The 23343-nt window shown below is 41.4% G+C and overlaps 1 protein-coding gene across 16 annotated transcripts in view; it reads left to right on the top strand.

The window, feature by feature from the left end:
- The window catches only part of SYNE3 (spectrin repeat containing nuclear envelope family member 3), a 109069-nt gene extending 86463 nt beyond the window's left edge, over positions 1-22606 (top strand). For 8 of the 16 annotated variants that reach the window (XM_080619738.1, XM_080619743.1, XM_080619735.1 and 5 more), the window contains one exon: positions 6967-17982. In XM_080619738.1, the coding sequence (XP_080475864.1) occupies positions 6967-7164 (198 nt within the window). In that variant the 3' untranslated portion in view covers positions 7165-17982. Of the gene's footprint in view, positions 1-2782; positions 3027-4214; positions 4345-6966; positions 17983-22472 lie in introns of those variants that run through there. The other 8 variants (XR_013957071.1, XR_013957072.1, XR_013957073.1 and 5 more) reach the window with 8 other exon arrangements.
- Positions 22607-23343: the final 737 nt, after the last annotated feature.

Below are 23343 nucleotides of genomic sequence, written 5' to 3'. Positions count from 1 at the left end.
CTTACCCTGTTCCGAACCTTTTGCAAATGCAAGAAACTAAGTGTAACTCATTGCCTGCTGTTGGATATGAAAACGTGCTTCAAAATTGCCTTACTGGAAGTTTGACCTTCCATATTCTTATAATGTAGAGCTGACATTTTTAGCAACCCATCCTACCTACCACTTTACTAGTCTTCCACAGTGCTTCTTAACTTTTAGCACATGTCAAACACTTTCCAGATGAAAAGAAAGTAGTTTCCACTGATATGTTCTGAAGATCAGACCAAAGCAGGACTTCTTCTTGCTTAGGCCTGGAGAATTATAAAAATCAGTGCTACTTGAGCAGATCAGGCTGTAGCTCTTGTCCTGTGGCATGCTTCTCCTAAAAGCTTGTCATGTTGTATATGCACACAGGAGCTAACCTTTATAAATCTTTGTGTCACAATAGCATATGGCACAGTACTTAGTTCTAAGCAACTCTGCAGCAGAAATTCTGAAATATCAGCCAAATATCTGCTGAAACCTCAGATAGAAACTGCTGGTATTTTCTGGTTTTCTGTTTCTTTTTTATGAAGCCTTCATCAAAGATTCTAGCTTATCATCCAGCCATGTTGAGATACTCCAGAATCTACCCTAAGGGAGAAAATAAAGCCTATAATTTGTCTGTATACTTATTTACACACATACACTTATGATCTTCACAATTGGAAATAACACCAAGGTTGCAAAGTCAAGCAATCTGAAGATAGAAAATATCGGAGCTAAAATTGCTTGTGTGACCTCAGTTAACCTCCCTTCAGCACAGTCATTTTGGTACCTCTTTATGAAGTAGAGAATGATAAGCACAGGACTCAAAGGCATACCAGGCATCCTTATTCTTTCCTCACTGCTGGTTGCCTAACCTGGGCAGTGTTTGCATTTACAAAAGTACAGTTCTGAACCCAGTGGCTTGCTGGTCCTTTTACAGAAGCCACATAACCTCTGATTGACAGTATCCAACTCTTAGTTCCTGCTATGGTGTATGGGAATGAGCCACAGCTTTGCCCAAGAGCATGTTGGATGTGTTCTATGGTGACAGTAGTATCTAACTCTCCCAGATTATTTCCCTCTTGAAAAGGCCAGCTGTGATTTGCAATATGTTGCTTATCTTAGAGAGGGATGCTGATGGCTCTAAGTTGAGAACTGATGAGGGGCTCACTTCCAAACTATTTCAAATCCAGTTTGTTTTGGTTTGAGAGAGCAGCCTATGCTCCCCCTGGAACTGATCACTTTTTTGTTGTCAATAACCTGTCTCTGTAAGTGGCAACTGAATTAGCACCTAGTGGGATCTCAAGTGGCAGAAACCCAGGGCCTCTCAGAGGCAAAATATCACTGATAAAGCAACTGCTTTACCAAAAAAAGGGATGATGCTTGGTGATGGCATGCTAATATTCAGAATGAAAGGGACATGGTAAGCTGCTGTTTCAGCCTTCCTGGCAGCTCTGCTCATTTTCAGAGGAATAATGAAGTGATAGAATTCATACCTATGTAGGTGATCCTTCCGAAGGCCTATGTATTCCTCTGAAGATGTACTTCTTCTGTCCCTATTGCTATAGTTGAAGCCCGTTATGTTGTGACCTTCTCACTGTGGAGGTAGGCTTGAATTCATCATGTCTAAGCATTTAACTTGGGGGTTTACAAAATCATGAATGGTGCAGAGAATGTGGATAGGGGTTGACTCCCCATCTCTTGCACAGGAAAGAGCTAGGAGCCAGATTCAAAGCTAACACAAGGGATTTGTTCATGCCAGTTGCTTGGCCTATGGAACACCTTGCTAAAGGATATTGAGGACTTTGTACAGTTTTTATAAGCTCATGGGGAAACTGGACAAGTATCTGGAAAAAAAATTCACTAATTGATAACTAGATGGGCAATCTACATAAGGCTGAGGAAACTGCCTGAGCTGGAGGAGCATCTGTGCTGATTGCTGTAGAAAATAGGTACTTGGACTGTGTACAGCACTGGCATGAAGCAACATGGCTGTTGGTTTCTTTGTCTGTATAGTGTCTGTAGGACACTAGGGCATTAGTACCTTTATCCATGGATAGAGTAGGAGTTTTCAGGCAGCAGTGCATTTCCCAGGGCAGTCTCTCATGAAATGCTCTAAGAAGAATAAATCCAGACTAAATCTGTTTTCTCTACTGGATCACTGATTCAGTGGTGCAGGTATGATTTTTATCACGCATGCTGGTGACATACAAGCAGCAGCAAATACCCACTAATGAGCATGGTTTAAGATGCTATATTTCTCTGCTCCCTCAAATAGCTAGATTAACAGTGTGTTTTCATATATCCTGGAATGTGGTCAATAGCAAACCAGGAACGCACTGATTTTTAGTAAAACACTTCAGCAACTTACACAGGAATATTATGTAGCAAGTTCTAAAGTGCTTTTCTGCTGTTTCCCATCAAAGTGATTTTTCACGGTGCATTTGGTAAGGAGTTATTAACTGCAAACAGATTTAAGTGTTGAGGACTCCCTAGATCTAAACTGATGCTTGTCATTCAAATGCCCCAACATGAATCAAGTACAAATGTGAATGTTCACAGCCAGTGCAGTTCATTTGGTAACAAGCATGTATTTAGCATTACACAAAACACAACCGTCTACCCCTTGATAGTCCTTGCTTGTCCTGGTATTTTGAGGGAGAAGGAGGAGGACATTTATCTTTGATGGTGAACTTTATGTTTTCTTTGTAAATGTCAACCTATTCTTTTTACATGTGTTTCTAAAATGTCTCTGACACTTTGGCTCAATACCCAGGTATTCCAGCTGTTTTTCTAAGATGGTGGAAATTAAAGTTGTGTTGACTTCACTGGAGCTTTGCCAGTTTTCCTCAGAGGAAGATTTGATTTCAGAATATTTTGTGGAGCCTAGATCTGACACATGCACTGTAAGCACTGCGGGTGCTGGGTAGCCGCTGTACTGATGCCATTAGCCAGTGATCAGGAAAGAGGAATTCCACTGTGTAGCACTGTGGGCACCTGTGATCTCATATGGAAATGAAATGTTCGAACTGTGTTTTGCAAAGGTGGAACTGTTTCAGAATGTCCTTTTCTAACCCAGAATGATATGCTGAAGAGTTGGGAGTATTGTCCTGACTGACTCCAAGTAGATTCTAGAGCCCTCATGACTCTGAGCCCAGCAAAGCAGAGGTTTGAACCTTGGCCCCCTGAATTCCATGTTTGTACCATAGTCTCAGGTCACCACAGCCTGAAGGCATCTCTCTCTCACAGCACAGACCTAGAAACCCACTTTGATTTAGTCTTAGTAAAATTGAAGTGCTGGGGTTTTTCCACACTTGGAGGAAAAAACCTTCCTTGCTTCTTCCAACTGTATCATCTCTCCTGTTATCACTGCATCTCCTTCACAATTTTCTATTCTTTAACTATAACACCTCTAGCACTACCGCCGAAAAAAGCCCAAAAAATAATACCACCAATTGTTCCAGCAAGCACAAAACAACAGGACTAATGTAGGTTTCATGTGCACAAGAACCTGGGCATATAAATAATGAAGCCATTTGTAAGGGTATCTGCTGAATTCCATGAATAATTAGTTCCGAATCCCGCTGCAGACGCTGAAGTTAATGGTAAATCTCCCATGGATTTCAGTGTGTGGAGGTTGGGGCCGTCATGTATTAAGGGCTTATCATCGCAAATTTGCTGAAAGCACCAAACTCTCACAGCTCCTGTGTGCGTCATCTTCAGTCCTGCAGAGACATTGTAATACCGTGTTTGTCATAGCAGAGTCATTCCCATGGCAACAAATGGAGTGAGAAATACAAGATTCTAACCTTGCTGCGTGATCAAACAAAACAAAGAAGCTGGGCAGCAAAGACAAAAGTTCATCGAATACAAATGCCTATAAACCCAGCAAGCAGATGCGAGAGAAGCAGCAGATAAAGGCAAAATATTTCTCCTTCTCTGAAGTTGTACACCTGTCTCTCCACAGATTTTTCTAATGCTAGGATCTGCTGTGATTAGCCTCAGTATCTTACCCTGCAGAAAGCTCCAAAGAGAGAAAAAGATCAGTTGTTAATAAAGCCATTTCACATTAATTTCTCCTGGAAGATGAGCTTTGAAAAGTAATGCTATTTTACAGCTCTTTTCAATAGATCTGAAAACAAGACACTTAATAACATTTCCGTCTCATCCCATTTCTGAAATTTGCATTAATAACCTTTGCTTTACAGATCAGGGCAGAGCCAGTGACCCGCTCTGAATCAAATGCTGGATCGGTAAAAGAATTGGGGTAGGAATAACATGGATGGCTAATTGGCAGTGTGGTCATCACAGGAAGCCAGCGACAAACTGGTATGACAGTAAGACACCTGGTCCCTGGGCCATGGCAGGAACATAGTTGAGGCACAAGTGGAAAAGCCACTGTTTCCCACCAGTTCAGAGGCAAAAGGCATTAAATGGGAAGATGGGTCTTGCAGCTGGTCTGCAATGAAAGAATAGTTTCAGATTGCAGTAGCTTTCAAATCCAATGCTGAAGTATTGACAGCTGTAAAGCAAAAGCTTTAGGTGCTGCTGGGAAGACTGGCAGACCTTCTTACAACTGTGTCAGTGAGAGGCAGCTTCTTAATTCTCAGTTTGAGTCTGTGAGAACATTTTTTGAGATTTCCAGCCATGAAGTTCAATGAACCATTGAACAGTCAGTCACAGGATCCTACCCTTTAACAACATCAGTGTTAAGTCTTATTATGCCTTAGTGGCAGAAAAAAGAACATGGTTTGAATTGTCCCAAGGCAGAGGTAATTCTGATCTTCCACCAACAGAACTACACCTGTTAATACATGCAAACTTGTTCATGGCTTCTGGAACCTGGAAGGGGCTTTTTTCCTTATAGATGGGACACTATAATAAATGTGACATATTGCTGCATATTATGAATGCAATGAAGAATTAAGAGTGAGAAATAGTCAATGAAAACAGAAGATGTCCGTCCATTGGTTTATATTGATTGCACCAAGGAGTGGCTGTTTCATGGCATCACAGAGATAAGCCCAGAAAGCTCTGATCCTGATCAGTTGTGGCTACTGCCTTTATGCGTAACAGTTGTAGCACTGACTATAAACACAGAAGCCCTGCAGGTTTTCTTCAGCCCATAGGCTGCTGAAATCTATGGGAGATGAAGGATGTTAGGTCTGGACTCCAGGGCTAAAGAAGGGAAGGTCCCATTAATACAGCTGTTTACACCTGGTACTTTGGTGAGTGTTTGAGAATAGGTCACAGTAGGAGGAGATGACTCCTGTGGTGCAGCCAGGTTGTTGAAGATTTGATTTTGTGGGTAAATGCTAGTTGTACCCAGGAAGTTGCCCAATGGTGCTTAAAGTCAGAGTCCCACTTACACCCTGACAGGTACTCATTGCCCACTAACTACTGACAGTTCCACTGTTCGGGGACCCGAGTTGCTTGCTGACCTTGCTGAGTGAGCAAGTTACAACTCAGATACTGCAGGCCAGAAATGACACTGCAAGTAGCTGTTGTGCTGCTGCCTCTACATCTGCTTTGCACAATGATTAAATCTCAGCAGCCTTTAGATATAATGGAAGCAAACCAACTACAACAGAAGAAGGATTTCACAGCACAGCTGTCTCATGATCTGTAACTGCAGCTATTTATTTGCCTTCATAATAAATTCTGAGACTGAGAAATTTAGAAAGCAGTGGAAGAAAGAGATCCTTAAAAAGTAGGAAAGGGTGTAATTACTTCACCGTCATTCTGTTCCTTACCTTTTCTGCTGATGTTTCACACGGAGTATTGATGGTGGTGCTGTACTGGGACAGAGTACTTGCCTGTTAGGTCAAGCATCTAGTAGAGGCCAGAAGCCCTAATTTTGCTGCAGCAAAATCACCACTGGCTTGAACACAACAAATTAGCTTTCTCTTGTGGAAAGCGTGGGTCCCACTTCAGTGAACGTTCTGTGTTGATATTCGTGACATAGGTTGGTCAATAATGTTGTAGCCACATTATTTCTATGTTCTGATTATAAATCCATGCTTGATGAAATAAATGGACTGTTGAGCCTTCTTCAGGACTTCCTTACAGACGAGTTGGCCTTTTTTTTGTGAAACACACATAGTTCAGCTCATAGGCAGGAGATATCCAGGAGTCTTGCCAGTGGAAACCTCACTTTCTGAATTCTATAGCCCCAAATGTGTTCTCTCATGTTCATGCTAATCCAGATTAAATTCACGATCTTGACTGAGCTTCTCCAGATTTGCAACAGCATAAAGTGTAATGAGACTTCTTTGTGTGTCCCTTCTGTGGCTGCTCAGCAGTAAATGTGACTTTAATGTTGTCTTTGCTGTCACACACTGTTGTGTTTTCTCTCATTCTCTTGGCACCACATAAGAGTTTAAGACAGGCCTGGTAAGGTATAACTTGAACTGTAGGGCCATTTTTCTGACCTCCAGCCTCGTGGACCTCAGTGTCAGAATCCAAAGAACATGTTGCTCTTGGAGAGATGGCTGTGAGCTGGGTGAGCTGCAAATGAAGCTCCTTTCTTCTGACAGAGAGCAGAAGGCTGGCTCCTCTCTTCCAGACATCATCACTAGCATTTTACTGGCTGGAGAGTTACTAATACAGACCTTCTGTTCCGTACACTGGGAGTACAAATGCTGCTTTGGTGTCAGCATTTGTAACCACCACTTTGTAATTGGAGAATGGAGTTGGAGGCAACTGTTTTCTTCTGCTAGGAAGTCAGCAGTGTTTTCCTTCTAGAAGACAACAGTTTGCAGCACTGAATTCTTGAGAGTGAAATATTCTTCTAAAGACATCGTTTAAGCACCATCTTCAGTCAGCTGCCACGTAACAAGCACCCAGGCTGGGTCCTAGGAGAAGGACAATGTGACTGTAGCCTGGCAGTTGGATGTATTTGAAATGCACTTCCCCAGGTCTTTTATTTTTCTGAGTTGCTCTTTGGTTTGTGTCTTTCAGAAGCGCTCTGGAGGTGTGTGCTCATTCCTGCATCGAGTGTGCTGGGCAGCACTACCATTGCAACTGCTCCTCTTGCTCCTCCTGCTCCTGGCCTTCCTCCTGCCCCTGGCAGAGGAGACCCACAGCTGCTCTCTGGCCAACAACTTTGCTCGGTCCTTCCACCTGATGCTGAGACACAAAGGCCCACCTCCAACCTAACTTCTTGGCATGGCACAAGGTGACTGTCAGAAATACAGACTTTTCAACAATTGCAAGTGTTGCAATTTCAAGGCTTCTGACAAGACCATCGTATCAACTGGATAGGTCATATAAATGCAACATTAGTCCACTTTAATCAGGTATATGAGCAAAATTAATATTTTTGCAATATTTTATTATTATATTCATAATGTGTATATAGAGATTGTGTAAGTATGTACATATCTATATGTATAACAAAATGCATATCTGTGGTCAAACTAACATCCACCATCCACTCATCCACTGTTCAAGGATAATCCTGCAATGTTTCTGTTTCTACCATCTTTCAGCAAGGAATACTGAAAGATGGTTTTGTTGTGGGAGCTTTGGGGTGATTTTAAAAGTCAGATTCTTCTTTACAACTGAAGTCAGAGCAGGTATGAGAAGATGTGGACATGCACCAGAGCGCAACCTGGAGAGCAGGCACAGTAGAATAATGTTTGAATACAGTGGTTGACATTCAGCCCAAGGAAAATTGGAACTATTCTATTTGAAATCTTGGGCTGAGGTTGATTTGGGTTTTTTTTTTCAGTATCAGGATGCAGGCATTGCAGGAGGCAATGGAAATGTTTCTACTGACTTCAGGAGGAGTGGGGGTGGGCCTCCTCTTGTTCTCATTTTTTACCAGATTTCTTTTCTGATTGCTGTGTTCTCCAGCCCACCTGAATCAGCAGAGGTAAAATACAGTAGAAAGAAAACAAGGAAAAAAACTATGTATATTTTTAGCATCTCTGTAGCAGGAGAACTTTTAAAATCAGGTCATAATTTTCTGAACAAATTTGTGAGCACTGAACAAAACCTTGTGTCAGTGATCTTTATAAAAAGCAGTGGGGTTGGGTTTTTTTTTTGTTTGTGGGATTTTGTGGTTTGGTTTGTTGGGACTGTTTTACGTTGTAAAGAGGCATTTCGTAATGGATCATAAAGCCTGAACAGTGGGATGCAGCCTGGCTCAGTGTCAGCAGAGCAAAAGTTGGAAGTACTTTAATAATACCACCCTGTAAACAAGATTCCTTCTTAGGATGTTTTTTAGTATTAATGGTTTGTTAAACTGATATAAACTGATTGTATCAAAGACAGTCAAGCACTGATTTCTATATAGTCTAAGATGATGACAACTTGACATTTATTTACCTAAGTGTATGCCTGATCTATCAAATTTTTGCATGTACGTTTTAACATTGCCTTTAATTTAAAAGCAATTCTCACTCTACTGTGATGCAGCCATTCTTAGTAGTGTTTTTACCCAATTGACTCATGAGAGAAAAGGTAATTTCTACAATTTTGTGCCATTTCTGAGAGCTATCCCTTGGCACCTCATGTTTTTAGCCACAGTAGTAATCATGGAAAAAAATGTATTAACAGAAGAAACAGTTACTTTCCCAATTTGGCAGTGTTGCAGAGGAACTTGTCTTCAGGGTATCAGTATGATGTATTCAGTATTGTTTTCCAAATAAGTTCCAAAATAGTATTAAATTTGTGGTACAGGTAAATTATGTAGTAGCTGAGAGACTGAAGGAGGAAGTCACACTTTAACAAAACCATGAAAGTTTGCTAAAGGAGCAAACATGGGTAGAACAGGGAGGCATAGCAGCAAGGAGCTCATTATGAGCACATATGAGGGAGAGCAGGCAGATGTGAAAGAGAACTAACTAAAGCTAAGAGATGAGAGGTGTCCAACAATTTATAAAGCCTAATAAATGGAGTCATGGTGAACACAGAGAACTACAGTTCAGGCTCTACGGAGGAAAAATGTGAATCTTTTTGGTTCCCTCTCTCTGCTACAGTATTGGTACTGCTGCATATTAAACAGTTTTTCTTCAGTAAGGTTTAAAATGGGGCAAGTAACAGGGACTCTACCAGTGTTCTGAAGAGACTCTTCCACCACTAAGACTCTGTCACTGTGTTCCTAATAATGCTTCCAACTACACTAGGTTTGCTAGAGTTGGATAAAAATTCTGATAAAGTGGAGAGTAAATTAGAGGGGCGAGAGCAGGCATGGTGAAGGTATTCAGGTAGAGTGCACAGGGAGCGTGAGGAGGAGCTGAAATGATGCTAGTTAAAACCTGAATGTCAGGAGGTAGCAGAAGAGCTCTAGAGAGCAGGCAAAGCAAGGCTGGAAGCAGAAATGTGAGGAGAGAGAATGTACACTGAGCAATCAGACATTCACATCTAAATGGGAAGCAAAGGAAGATCTGTGATTTCTTTCATGAAGGAGCCAGATGGAGAGGAGCTATAATTTGTCTGAAAATGGGGCAGACGAATTCCTTCTTTGCAACGGTTCTTTCTGGCGACAGAGGACATACCTCCTCTCCTCTGATTAGCTGTGCAAGAGCCATGAAGATTCCCACAGCGTTCCTCTAAAAATTGCTGCCAGCCCTGAGGGAATGAACCCCTGTGGCTGGACAGCAAGGAGCTAATCATCACACACATCTCCATTTCAAATTAAATGCACCAGTAGTAAGAAGTGTGGGGGAAGAAGGGCAGTAACAAAACTTCCTGTATGTGGTTGTGGATATTTTTACTTGTGCACACTTTTCTGTGACATACCTAACATTGCACTTCTCTGGTTTTTGGTGAGCTGTTCCAAGTTATGAAAGCAAAATGCCACTGGGAAAGTAAAGATAACAAGAAATAATATAGCTGAAAGTGAAAATCAGTAGGGAGAGAGACAAGTTTTTCTTTCTATAAAAGCACAAAATTTCACATCAGAGTTCTTTTTGCTCAGTCTGACCTGAATGATTTCTATGAGTTCACAAATGCATTTGACACCACAAAAGTATGGAACTGAAGGATAAAATTTCTACAGAGAGGTCCATAACAGAACAACTGCATTGTTACCTTGATGTTTCAGTGTTGTGGCAGGTTTAAAAAAATCCCCAAAATAACAACAATAAAAAAGCCCTGAAACCAACCAAAAAACCCAAAAACCAAAACCTCAAAACCTAAATTAGAAACACGCTTTTGCTGCTGGGTTTCCATTTAGTTTATTCTGAGCTTGTAAACTGTTTGTGCATATAGCTCAGGCCGCATAGCCTATGCAGGATGGTGATATCCACAAAGCAGAGCTCTTGGGTGTCTCTCCAAGCTCTTTTTGCCTGCATTGTTGGACCCGGTATTTGATCAACTGCGTTAATGACCCTTCAGCATTGAAGGCAAAACCCTGCACTCCAGTGCCCATGCGTAAGAATTCTGCACAGCCCCAGAGGTACACCTAAAGCACAGTCTTTGGAATGAAAGCAAGCCTAATCATAGGATCATAGAATCAGCTAGGTTGGAAGAGACCTTTAAGATCATCAAGTCCAACCTTTACCCCAGGCACTAAACCATGTCACTGAAGGCCTCATCTACATGGCTTTTGAACACCTCCAGGGACAGTCATTCCACCACTTTCCTGGGCAGCCTGTTCCAATACTTGACAACCCTTTTTGTAATGAAATTTTTCCTAATATCCAGCCTAATCCTCCCCTGGTGCAGCTTGAGGCCATTATGTCTTGTCCTATCACTTGTTACTTGGGAGAAGAGACCAGCCACCTCCTCTCCATCCTCCTTTCGGGTAGTTGTAGAGAGCAGTAAGGTCCCTCCTAAGCCTTCTCTTCCTCACATTAAACAACCCCAGTTCCCTCAGCCATTCCTCATAAGACTTGTGCTCCAGGCCCTGCACCAGATTCGTTGCCCTTCTGATTTATAACTCTAATTGATTTTGTATCCAGATGCTTTCAACAGAATTTTCCATGACTACAATACAGTAGGTAGAAAATTGCTATTGTGCCACATGTCTATTAATAGCCCTTTCTCTAATTCCAGCTAGCACTTTAGGTTGTATTAAATGTTATTTATATATGCCATGTCAGAAACCTCTATATGAAAATCATGTTCAATTCTGTTGTGCACACACATTAAAAAAGTATTCTCCTTCCTTTTAGCACAGAATCCCCAGAGCAGTCATGATTTCTGCCAAGTACTAGCTTTTTTTGCTTTTTTGCCCTGATTGAGATACTTAATAATTTCAAGAATTTGGGCCTGAAAAGCAAGCTATGAGCGTAACTAATAAAACCACTTAATGATCACTGAATAAACTGGAGAGATTTTAGAATGGCTTTCTGATTCTCCTTAATCCTTTTCACTTGAGGTAGTTGAAGACCTCAAAGAGAAGAAATGTTTCAAAAAATATCCATCACTTGATAAGCAGATGGTAATCTCTGCATGTCAGAAGAAATAGTATGTGCTCTTTAGCTGCTCTAGGAGCTCAGGAGTTTGCTCTGTCTTATCTCCTCTTCAGCATTAAATAAGAATTGTTTTATTTTGATGTGTGTGCATACACATCTCATTAGCACTAAAGATATATGAAGAGTGAGTTCATATACAGGAGTTCTTGTAACCTGTGTCAGCAAATGAGTACGTTGTCTTCTTTTCTCCAGAAAAAATCAAACTGCTATATGGTAGAGATTCCCAGAGCAAATAAAACCTTTAGGAATAACTGAAGATTACACACTGAAATTAAATTATCCACCCTGCTAGACTGGATAAATAGTTTTGCCTTTCAAGAACTGCTGGTATAAATACCCCAATAGAAATATCTTTGCCAGGCATACATGTCTTTCAGGTCATAGGTTATGTACCATCTGGCTGTAAGAACTGCTTTTGGAGACTTTATTGGACAGTATCAGTTGCTAGTCTGCAGCTGAAAACACGTTTGCTTAATGAACGGTATCGGCTTCTTTCAGAGTTGCTGAGGACTGTTGAGGTTATTCTTAGTACTCAGATCGTTGACCTGCTCTGGGCCAGTACAAGTTTATTGCATTAATCTATCTGTCAGCAGTTGGCAACTCTCAGAAGCCAGTTTATTAAAATACTAATGATAATATTGTTGATAGAGACATCATGATTCAGTCAGAAACCAATCTTATTAATTGTGCCATATTTAAACATAATTATGTATTGGTCATGCTGGATTATAAACAGATTAGTTGTAGGTGATGGGTAACTGAGTGGTATGTTTTAGGCACAAGTGACTTTTTTGACTTGCACACGCTGAGAATTGTCGGTCCATTTTGCACTTGCACAGTGGTAAAACAAAACAGACCAAAAGTTCTTGAATGTAGCATTTTAAAAAAATCAGGATGGAATAACCTGTCATGCAGTTTATTTTTGTTATTATCTCTTGTCTATCCAATTTAGAATATGAATATGTCTACATTTGATATTGATGAATATCAATTCTATATGAATATCAGTAGATCTGGAAAGGAACGGAATGTATATCAGGAATATACCAATTCAAGCAGCAGCCTATATGGTGCCTGTGTTACCAAACCTAGTTCAGCAATTGCCAGATTTCAGCTCATTGTACCTGTGAGCTAGCCAGTTTCCTCCTAGTAAAGCATGGGTGAGGTGAAACTGCACAGGTTAAGGTACAGCATCCCAGTGGACACAGCAAGAGGTATTAGGTCTTCAAAAGGCAATCTGACATCTTGATGCAAGAGTTGAACATGTAGATTCAGCATAATGAGAGCGACCCAGGACTAGTGACATAGGATCAAGGGTTAGTTGTCCTCCTCTACCAGACAAAATTTTGATATTGTCCTCACTGTCCAGTTTCACATCCCTTACTGTGGAAGGAGGCTCCCCTGAGGGTGGTACACTCTAGGTGAGATTTGAGCCTTGGGAGTGTTCTTTTCATTAAATGCAGGAGAAACTGTTAAATCAAACCCCTCAGTGACAGATTAATGGTAAGTAGCGGGTGCTGATGCTCCAGGAGAAGATGCAGGAAATGCATAGAATGATAGTCATGAAGGCTTCTGTTCAATCCTTAGAAATTAGAGATTCATTGTAGAACTCAAGTGGGAGGTTTTCTGTTCCTTTGCAAGTAAATGCCAGGTGTTGCCTTTAGTTTTCTGGATTTTGAGGACAAGCCTGTTCAGTGCCTTACTGAATGCTAGTGGCTTTCTGGCTTCAGAGCCCTAACTATTCTATGATTCTATGATTCTATGGCAGTGAGTTCTACATCCTTCCTATGAGTTGTGTGAAAAGGTATTCCCCTGAATTGGTTTTGAATCAGAAAGCTTTTGTTTAGCAGTGGGGGCTGTTTGTTTTTCCCTCTTTGGCCTCTGCATGTTGAATTCAAGGAGGCAGAAAGACCAATGCTACCCTGTCCAGACCATGCTTTGTCTTTCGTTCTTTTATCAGAGCAGAGGAGATTTGGCTTGGTCTCCTTCCTGAAGTAAATGATCTCAGTCTTTTCTGCTTCTTTTCATATTACAGTTCTTCCACATCCTTGATCGTTCCTGTCACCTTTCTCTTAACTGTCTCTGGTGCCAGTTCTTCCTCCATATGTACAGAAAAAAGTCTGGTGCTGTTTCAGTAAATTGAAATTCTATACATTTTTCTCCCGTCGAGGCTCCTCCTGCAGGTTCCCTGCCTGTTTCTGCTGCCCCTTGTGTCAAAACAGCCCTCATTGCTATCTGAGGGGACTCTGTTCCTGGCCACCCATCTCTTCCATGTCTCCTGGCCCTGTCCTGTCCTCATTTGCTTTCTGTGTTGGCTCAGGGACCGGCCTTAATATTCACATCTGCAGATGGGAGTGCAAAGGTGTTGCTTGACAAACAATTATTAATAATGAAAGCCTTGCCATTAGCATTGTTCTTAACCTGCCCAGACCCTTTTCTTCTCTAAGCAGATTTTGATGTGTAAGCCCATTACTGCATGCAGAAAAATGCCCCTTTATCAGCGAGGAGGGCTGATGTTTCGGTTTCCGCTCTATTATCCTTGCATTGTCACTGCCTGTGAAAGCGCTCCCATGGCAAACAATGATAAGACAAGGGGTAATGGGTATAAACTGGAACACAAGAGGTTCCACTTAAACTTGAGAAGAAACTTCTTCTCAGTGAGGGTGATGGAACACTGGAACAGGCTGCCCAGGGGGGTTGTGGAGTCTCCTTCTCTGGAGACATTCAAAACCCGCCTGGACACATTCCTGTGTGACCTTATCTAGGTGTTCCTGCTCCGGCAGGGGGATTGGACTAGATGATCTTTTGAGGTCCCTTCCAATCTCTAGCATACAGTGATACTGTGATATTGCTGGGCCTGGGGCTCCAAGATGTGTACCCTTGAGCAGCCAGGGGTGTTTGAATATGCTGTTGTGCACCCTAATAAGCCAGGACCATTTTTTAACTTCTGAGCTGGGGAAAAGGGGGGGGGGGGGGGGGGAAGAAAGGAAAGAAAAAGAAAATGGTCACTTTGGTCACTTTTAAAAAACTGATTTCACAACTCATTTGTCAAGCCCTATAGCAAACCATTTATTTTAGCTCCTTTTTGCTCCATCAAAAGCTGCAAAAGCTGTGTGTTAAAAGGGAGAGGTGAATTTTGAGAGGCTGGGAACTGAAGGCAGGCTGCAGTGCCACCCGCCCTCACTGGCACTTTCCCGGGAGGCCTCCAGCCACAGTTCGGGGGTAGGAGCTGTTATTTTTTCCTGAAGTGACTCTGCTTTCAAACTCAAATTATTTCTTTTGTCAAGTCCAATAAACATGGAACACCACAGACTTTGTTTCGCTACAGATATGAATGAATGCCTCTGTACAGTACTTTCCATTGCCATGAAATATATGTGTATATATATATGTGTATATATATGTGCATATATATGTAATGGGGAGTGTAATTATTGCTCTACTTAAAGGTGACATTCCACTTCCATGTAACTTTCAAGTGCAGCTTTTAAGGGAAACCTTGACTTTAAGGGAAGCTGGAAGAGTTTAAAGGTATGTGTTTTAATAAGCTTTAATGAGCTTTAATAAGCTTGGAGTTAGGGCTGCAGTTTCTAAGACAAAAAGAACCCAAGATGATTTTCCCATCACTCTCCCAGATCAGACCCTTTAAGAGTTTAACCTGGGAGTCACTGCTTGAGCACTGGTTGTTCTTCAGGGTATTTGGATGCTGCATGGTACTGAGTGTCTGTTCCCAGACACCAGTCTTTATTCAGTACATGTACTTGACCGGAAGGCTAAAGACACAACTTTGTCTTGCTCCAAGACCCTGATGGTCTTCTTTTTTCTTTTGATTTGTGCTAATTGAGTTGATTGGGTGATCCCAGGAGGGCACACTCCACCTGCCCAGCCTCAGAGCTTCCTTTCCAGCAGCATGCCATCTTCTCATTTGTTTACTTGGGTATACTGGACCACTGTGAAGCAATTACACAAGCAATAACATGGGTGTTGCATTTTCCTGTCATTGCCTTTTGTAAGACATAACTCACCACTGACACTGAAAAGGGGTATGAGACTCAGAAGCTGCATTGCTGTTTGCTAGCAATATAACCAATGTACCGTGCTTCTACAGGGGACCTGTCCTCACTCCTCAAAGCAGCTGGCTGTCTTGAGCCCAATTTAATTCACAAGACCAGATTATAAACAATCTTGGATCCCTTCACCAACACTCCATCAATCTTGCTTCCATCAGTTTTTGTGCTTTTGCTTAGTTTCAAGCTAGAAGAAAATTTAAAGAAATGTGCTAAGACTCCCATATAGGGTGAGTAAATATCCCATTTATTTCACAAAAAATTACAACAAAATGAGGGGACTTACTCCATCCTGTACAGAATTAATAAGTAGTTACATTGAACATATTAAAAACTTATTAAGAACAGCCTGGAGTGAAGTTTCCAGTCAAACTGTTCTCTGTTTTTCATTTAAAAATCAACAAATACTGAGGTACATTTTGCCACCTTCTCGTAGAAGTGACCTGAAACTGAGCTGTGAATCCTCCTGAATGGGAGTTTTACTGAAGCAGATGGAAATTTCGCCAGAATGTCCCATGTTAGATCACCCACCTCTGGGCAGAGAGGAAATGTAAGGTTGTACACAAGAGAAACTCCTATTGTGAATGGTTTTGAAGTCCTTCAGATCTCCTGTCTACTTGCAAATGTTGCTAATGGGAAGGATCAGAAACCTTCCCGTGAACTCTGTGCATTTTATGTGTGAAGTCCCTGGCTTGAATTCAGGTCTTCACCTCAGCTTCATGTAAATGTTAATATTCAAGTAGAACAAAAAATGTTAGACGCAATTACAGCATGCACATCTCTTCTTGTTTATGTATAGTAGCTGATAGCAGAGTCTGTAATAATAATCTGTATTTATACATGTGCTGTTCAATATAACAGTTGGGTACAAAATACCTTTTAACTGTCACAAGAAAGTAACTGGATTGATGTCACTTTTTGCTTGTATGAATATAATTATTTGCTTTGCAGGGACCAGTTCCACTTTTGTCATGTTATTTATGATTTTTAAATACATTTGTGATAAATTAGGCTCTTTTCTAAGGTAAATAATACTGGAGCCAAGCAGCTCTCTGTACATGTGCATGTTATCACAGCTGATATCAAATCCATGTCAGACTCCTTGTCTTGCTTGGACCTTTCCTTAACCTTTCTGGCTTATTCAGGGAAATGCGGACCAGTGTATTTTCTTATTTTAAATACGGCGTTTTGAAAAGCTGAACTTATTTTTTAAATCTTTTCTTTTTACAATTATTGATTCAGAAAGACTGTAACAATCGTATTTTTCTAAACTGCCAATTGCTTGTGTTGGGAAATTATGTATAGATATATATTTTATTCTACAGATTTCCATGTAGTTTTGAAACTGTTTTCCTATATATTCTCCTGTTTGCTGAATTTATCTCAAAAAGATGTAAGCTTCTGTGCACTGATCTATGAAAATGTGTAAAAATGTAGCTGCATAAAAAGACTGACTTTATTTTTTACTTAAATTGTTAGAGCTGTTATACTTAGTGTTGCACCATGCAAGATGTACTGGAAGAAATCAGGTCATTGTTTCAAAATGCTGGACAGTGTTACATGACACTTCCTAAAATGCCTTGACTGAAAGGTGGGAGAATTTACCCTAGAAATGCTGCCATTTCAGGGCATGATTCTACAGTTTATTCACACTGTTTAGGCCCTTATTTCAAAATGACTCCCATGAAATTTCATGGGAAATATTAAAAAATAAGAGCCTATGATTTGTGAATAGCAGTGATAGAATAAAGGTCTTTCCTAATGAAGAATGAGTCCTTTTAACCAGTTAAAAGGCTGTATTTTGAGTACTTCAGGACAACTTCTTGTGTTCTTTTCTGCACTGTGGACTCCTGCTGTGTATTCTGGATTTATTCCATAGCTGAAATGCCAGATTAAATCCATGGAAGCCTCATGCACAGATGAACTTAATAGAAAGCTGCAGTGAAATGTTGCAGAAAATGGCCTGATCTCATTCTTCAGAACAATAGTTAAAGTAACTCACAGCCTTGGCTTCTGTGCACCTGTGAAGCAGAGGCCCTTGCTTTGTACCTTGGCTGTGGTGTAACATGGAGGGATTTCTGCTCTCTGCCTGGGAAATACTGTCTGTTCCTCAACCTTGTTGGAAGCGTAATATTTTCTCAAGTAAAAAAATCTGATTCTGTAAGACACATTGAGGAGTTAAAGGGCACCTGGGACCTGCAATCAGGCCGCATTATTCCAAAATTTTATCCCTCAATGGAAAAAAAAAAAAAAAAGATGTGGCTTTTCTGTTTGCAAGTAGGACAAAGAGACTGGAAATTCATTACCCCAAGCCCTAGCCTTGTGAATGTTCTGTGATGCTCCACTGTTACCAATGAACTATGTTGAATCAGATTATAAAATCAGAGTATTTTATTGCATGTGTCTTTTTTGTAATGAAATATAGTTATATCTGATGTTGCAGTTATAATGCAGTAAATAAACACGTATGTATTTCTTTTTAAGGATTTTTAAATTATTCTGGGGGGGTGGTTTCACATTTTTGCTGTGCTTATTTCTTACCATCTGAGTATTTGGGCTGACCTAGAAATACCCAGAACAAGTGAAGCAAGGATAAAATTTGCTGCTGCCTGTCTTGTCTGCCCATGTACTACTGAAAGAAGATTGTGCTGAATGTACCTACTTCATTCTAGCCATTTAATCAAAAATACCAGGTTTTCTATAAGACTGTGCAGTTGTTTGAATAGAATTGCCCCCACAAAATTAATTTGCTGACTCACATTGCAATTCAGTATGATTTCTTTCTGGTGCTGGCCTCTGATGCTCTCTGTGGGGTTCCCCAAGACAAAGGGAAATTTTTTGAGAACCTCAGATTTGAAGTTAAAGCCAATCGCATATGGCGAACAAGCAGTGTATGAGTTTAACCACTGCTGATTTCTCTGGAAAGTAATCACTGCAGCATGTATGTGCGGATGCATAACTCTCATTAGTATCCAGGTAATTGCTGGTTTCTTTCCTGAATCTTTATGAGTTAGAGTCTGCCAGGATCTCTGACATCAAAGGGCTCCACAGGCAGTTACTTCTGGAGGAGTGGAAAACCACTACAAGTTTTGGTGAACTAGAAGCCTAGGTTCCCTGTTGCTTTTATGAACATGCTGAGCATTATCCAAGGCTTTGACTTCTCTCAGGTATTTGAACCATGTGCTCCTGTGCCTTCCTGTGAGCTGTCTTCTGCTAAGCCCCCAAATGTACTAATGCAAATACTCCAGCTGATTATAACTGAGTCAAGATCAGAGCAGCAGCTCAAATCCCTCCCAGAAGAGAACAGAGTAAAATTCCAGGGCTGTAGGAACAACAGACTGTCATGGTGGGACAGTTACATTCCCATAAGGGATACAATGAGTGCACAAAAGAAATTTCTGTTGGATTTGCTTGTTGTTTGGTTTTTTTTCTCCTTTGCAATGCATTTTTTTCATCTTGCAGTTTGGTTTTTTTGGAGCCAGAAAGTAGGCTTCTCTGTGCATATCAGGCCTGCTTTTCTGGAACCAGCAAAGAAAACTGGAACTTGATTTTGTCCCAGACATGGTACATAGACCAGGAAAGACTGTTGTCCAGCAGGGGCAAAAAGTGCCTAAGAATAGCTAAAACAGCTCATGCTTGTATGGTGAATGAATATTTGTTAACTGGGTTCAGGCTGCAAACAACTAGAGCTGATTGGCGGGAGTTGAGACAGTCACGAGAATTACTATGAACACTTTTAGAGAACAATGAAATACTCCAGGCAGTTATAAATCTCTTAAGTCATATATTACTGGGAAAACACCTGATTTAGATAGCAACCCTGCTGCTAGAGGATGGAAGTATCTGTTTAGGTTGTAGCAGCAAAAGGTGGCAAGTTCAATAAATAAAAATAATAAGGTAAGACCCTCAAGTGGAGTAAATCAGTGTAGGTTCATTGGAGCTGTTGGAACTGAGTCAATTTGCAGCAGTAAGAATATGGCTTATAGTCAACAGGGAATTTACAGAATACTTAAAACCTCTCCACTTAGTGAGTTCTCCTCTGCCTTATGCCTGTGCACTAAATTGCATCCACACAAAAGTCCTTGCCAGTATAATGAGGTCATTTCGGATGTGAACGTTCATTATGCGCTTAGGTAAATTAAGGGGAAAAAAAAATGTCATTAGCAAAGTCTTAAATAAAGGATGGAGCAAGGTTAGCGAGTGAGAACTATGTAAATAAAATCCATCTCAGCCCTGGAGAATTAATGGGGAGTGGTTTTCTGTGGAAAAAGGCTGATGGTGTGTTGATGCTGCATGTAGAAGCTGAGCGCTACAGCCATAAGAGATTAAAAGGGGTACTGAGGTTTTTTCTGCATTAATATTTCAAGCTTTCTAATTTCATTCTGTGACATACCATGAATGCAGCCTTGGTTTCCAACTGCAGCAAAAGATAAACATATACTGCTGGAGCAAATGAAACTGAAGGCTCATCCGGTTTTACTGTAGCACTCGTGGTATTAAGAGGGATTGTAATATAATCCTCTTCAATGAATAACCCTAACAGATGTTATCAGGGTTGCTCTGTATGAGCCGTGGACCTCTTGCTAGAACTCCCTCTGTGGAAGTCCAGTTCATAAATTGTCCTAATGGGCTGCCTGCCTTGTCCCACTGCTCCAGCAGCATGAAAGGGAGGTAGTTACCAGCGGCCTTGAAAGCTGGCATTATTCCCATCTGGTTTGCATTACAATACTGCTAAATATTTCATGCTTTTTGTTTTATAAACAAATAAGAGCAGAACTAATCTTTTTGTTTAATGTTCTTTTTTGTTTAATGTTCTTTGATTGGCAGTTCAGCCAGGAAAAGAAGTTTTGGGTTTGTTTTGATTTTCCCCCCCCCCCTTCAGATCTTAGTGTGGCTCTGCAAAAGCTTTTAGTGGAAGATAGAGCAGATTTCTGTCGACTTTTCTGGTGGGCTTTTTATGGCACCATTGATACAGGAAAAGATACAGGCAAAATCCAGATGATGAATGTGCTGTTCAATCAGCTGGGATTTCTTTGCTTGAGAGGAGATAACTCGATGAAGTGCAAACAGAGACAAGGAGCAGACGTTGACTGCTTGTCAGCTATATACAGAACTATCTCTGGCTGGGGCTGCTGGAAAACACAGCGGCTATTAGTACCCCTTTGCCCTTTCACAGCGCCCTGTCAGAGGGTCCCCAAGCACTGCAGCAAGAGCCATCCATTAAATCACAGAGCAAGGAGTCTGTTTAATCACTGCTGCTTTACGGGGAGGGGAACTGCAGCCCCGGGAGGATTCAGCCAGTATATTAACTTCCCGGTTCCCTGACCTCCTGCCATCCCAGGTGGATGAGCAAAGGCACTCCCACCAGCACTGGATGTCCCCAGCAGTGGCTGCCACCTCTGTCCCCATGGGATGTGGGTGACCCACATCCGCACAGGGACTTCCATCCACAGGGCAGAGATTGCAGGATATCAGGAGCCTCCACGGGATGCGCAGTCTGCCCTCAGGCATCCACCTGGGGAAATGCCCACTGAAGGCTTTGGGCAGTTTACTTCCAATCCAAAGAAAGCCCTGGCACAGAGCGGGGCCTCTCAGCCAGCATCTTCAGCAGGGTAACCATTGGCCTGTCTTAGCGGTGAGGGCCAATTGCTGGGTGGAATGAAAGGCATGAAATGTCACTCAGAGAGGGCTCAATATTGAGCAAAGATAAATATTCACTCAGCCTGTTGCAGCTTGGCCATTCACAGGGTGATGGTGTGTCGGTATGTATCATTAAATCACAGTACTACATTTGACCATTAGCAATATTTTTTATATCATTACATAAACAGAATCAAGTTTGCCCAATTCACTCTTGAGACAAATTCCCTGCACCTATTGCAGGATGACTTTTCCCCGATGGATGACACATCAGTCATCGCATCCCTTCCTCCCACGATCGCTGCCCTGAATTCAAAGGCAAAAGTGAGTCTTGGGGACTGACCCTCATGCTTGCTTGCAAACAGGCTTTATGACTTACGCTGAGCAAGACACCCAAGCAGTAAAATGATATACTGCTTTCCATATTATGTTTCTTATTTTTCTAGCATTTCCTCCTGAGGAACTCAGGGCCTACTGCAAGGTTTAACTAATTCTCAACAGTCATCTGTGAATGAAGATGGTTTTGCTAATTACAGCTGAAATACTATTGCCAGAGTGGAAGGTTGCAGCTCTTGAGCATCTCTCTGCAATAGCACATGATAGTTTCACTCAGGATTGTAAAAATAAATTGTAACTTGTAACTGCCAGAGTTCCTTGCATTCAACCATTTTCATTGTGGATTTTGATGTTCCACTTAAAAAAAATTCAAATCCAGGAATAGTAAATGCCAAGTCATAAAAGCTTAGGAAATGGGTCGAATCCAGAAAGCAAAGCAGCATTACAGTGTCTGATCTGCTGTCTCTGATAATACCCTTGCAAGACAAGGGTCTCTCTCTTTTTTTCTTTTTTCATTCCTGAGCAAATGAATTGCAGCGTGTATGAAATCTCCAGAGGCCATCTGTGACTGTAATTCATTTACCCACCATATTATGGAACAGATTTTCGAGCAAGTTCAAAACTCAGGAAAAGGGGGAAGGGAATAGTACAATGAGAAGGATCTGTGATCCATATCTGCAAATAAAAATATTATTCAATTGTCATATTTGATGGATAAAGTGTCTAACGCACCAGGTGAAGCCATAGCAACTAGATAAATATGTTTAAAACATTTAATTTTGATATATTAAGAATGAGTTGGAGCAAGGGCTTATTGATACTGAAATTAAGCAGACATTTCTAAGTTCCTAAAAGCCTCTGATTTTGTTTAGCTTGGAAGAAATTTTGCTGCAGATAACTTGGAAGTGTAAGGGGAAGTTGGACTTGGTGCCCAAAGGAGCAGCTCTGACAGGTCAGGACTAGCAATTACCTTTCTTCTTCATCTGTTATTTTCCAGGTGCCAGCAGCCCCTACCTGATTAGCGTTAGACCACAAGAGGCCCCTCGGCAAACTTACAGACCCTTGGCTTCTGCTTTCAGATTGAAATTAGTATGTTCACTTATGACCTTAGCTGCTACAAAAATATTTTTGTACGTAAGTTGCTCTCAATACTTCAGTACTACTGCTGTTAACATTCAGTAATTGTAATTAGTAACACACCCTCATGAGCAGCCAATTGCTAATGTGGCTGTAAGCATCGGATTTCCTCAAGGAGTAATTCCAAGAATGCACCAAAGGTACGTCAGGAATGAATCCAGACCACAGTGGCTGGCAGGGTTAGCGTTTATACCGTGTGTCATGTTGGTACCAGCTGAAGGGTTGCATGTTCTGCCAGGTCCTGTGTTTCTTCATCGAGTGATACCACACGGAAGAGGGAAACTGAAAACTTCTAAAAACTGTTTTCTGTAGACATTTACCCAAGAGTTATGGCTGAAGGAGGAGAACGTTCATTTCCATGCAGTAATTAAGAGGCTGTGTCACAGCAGAGAGGGGTGGAAAGAAGGCAAGTGAAGGAGCGACATCCAGGAAGAGCAATTTAGCTTGCTATCAGTCTGAAAACAATGGAGTGCCTGCAGCCCCTGGCACTTGCAAGCACCAGCATCAACTTTTCCTCCTGCCACATCAGCCTTTGAAGTACCTTTTTCTGTGCTGGTTCAGAAGTGAAGAAGACATACACAGCCGCTTGGTTTGTCCTCCTCCTCTTCACAGGACTGCAGAAGTGCTCATCCCGCCTGGCTGACACGGGTGCTGTGGGGCACAGGCTGAGAAGGGGCTCAGGTCCGAGTGTTAACAGCCCAGCTTCCAGGCTCTGGAGAAGGACCCACACC

This window comes from Psittacula echo (genome assembly GCF_963264785.1).
Source record: "Psittacula echo genome assembly, chromosome: 5".
In the NCBI taxonomy this organism is placed as follows: domain Eukaryota; kingdom Metazoa; phylum Chordata; class Aves; order Psittaciformes; family Psittacidae; genus Psittacula; species Psittacula echo.
Note: the sequence above shows the minus strand (reverse complement) of the source record. Positions and strands in the feature narration are given on the sequence as shown.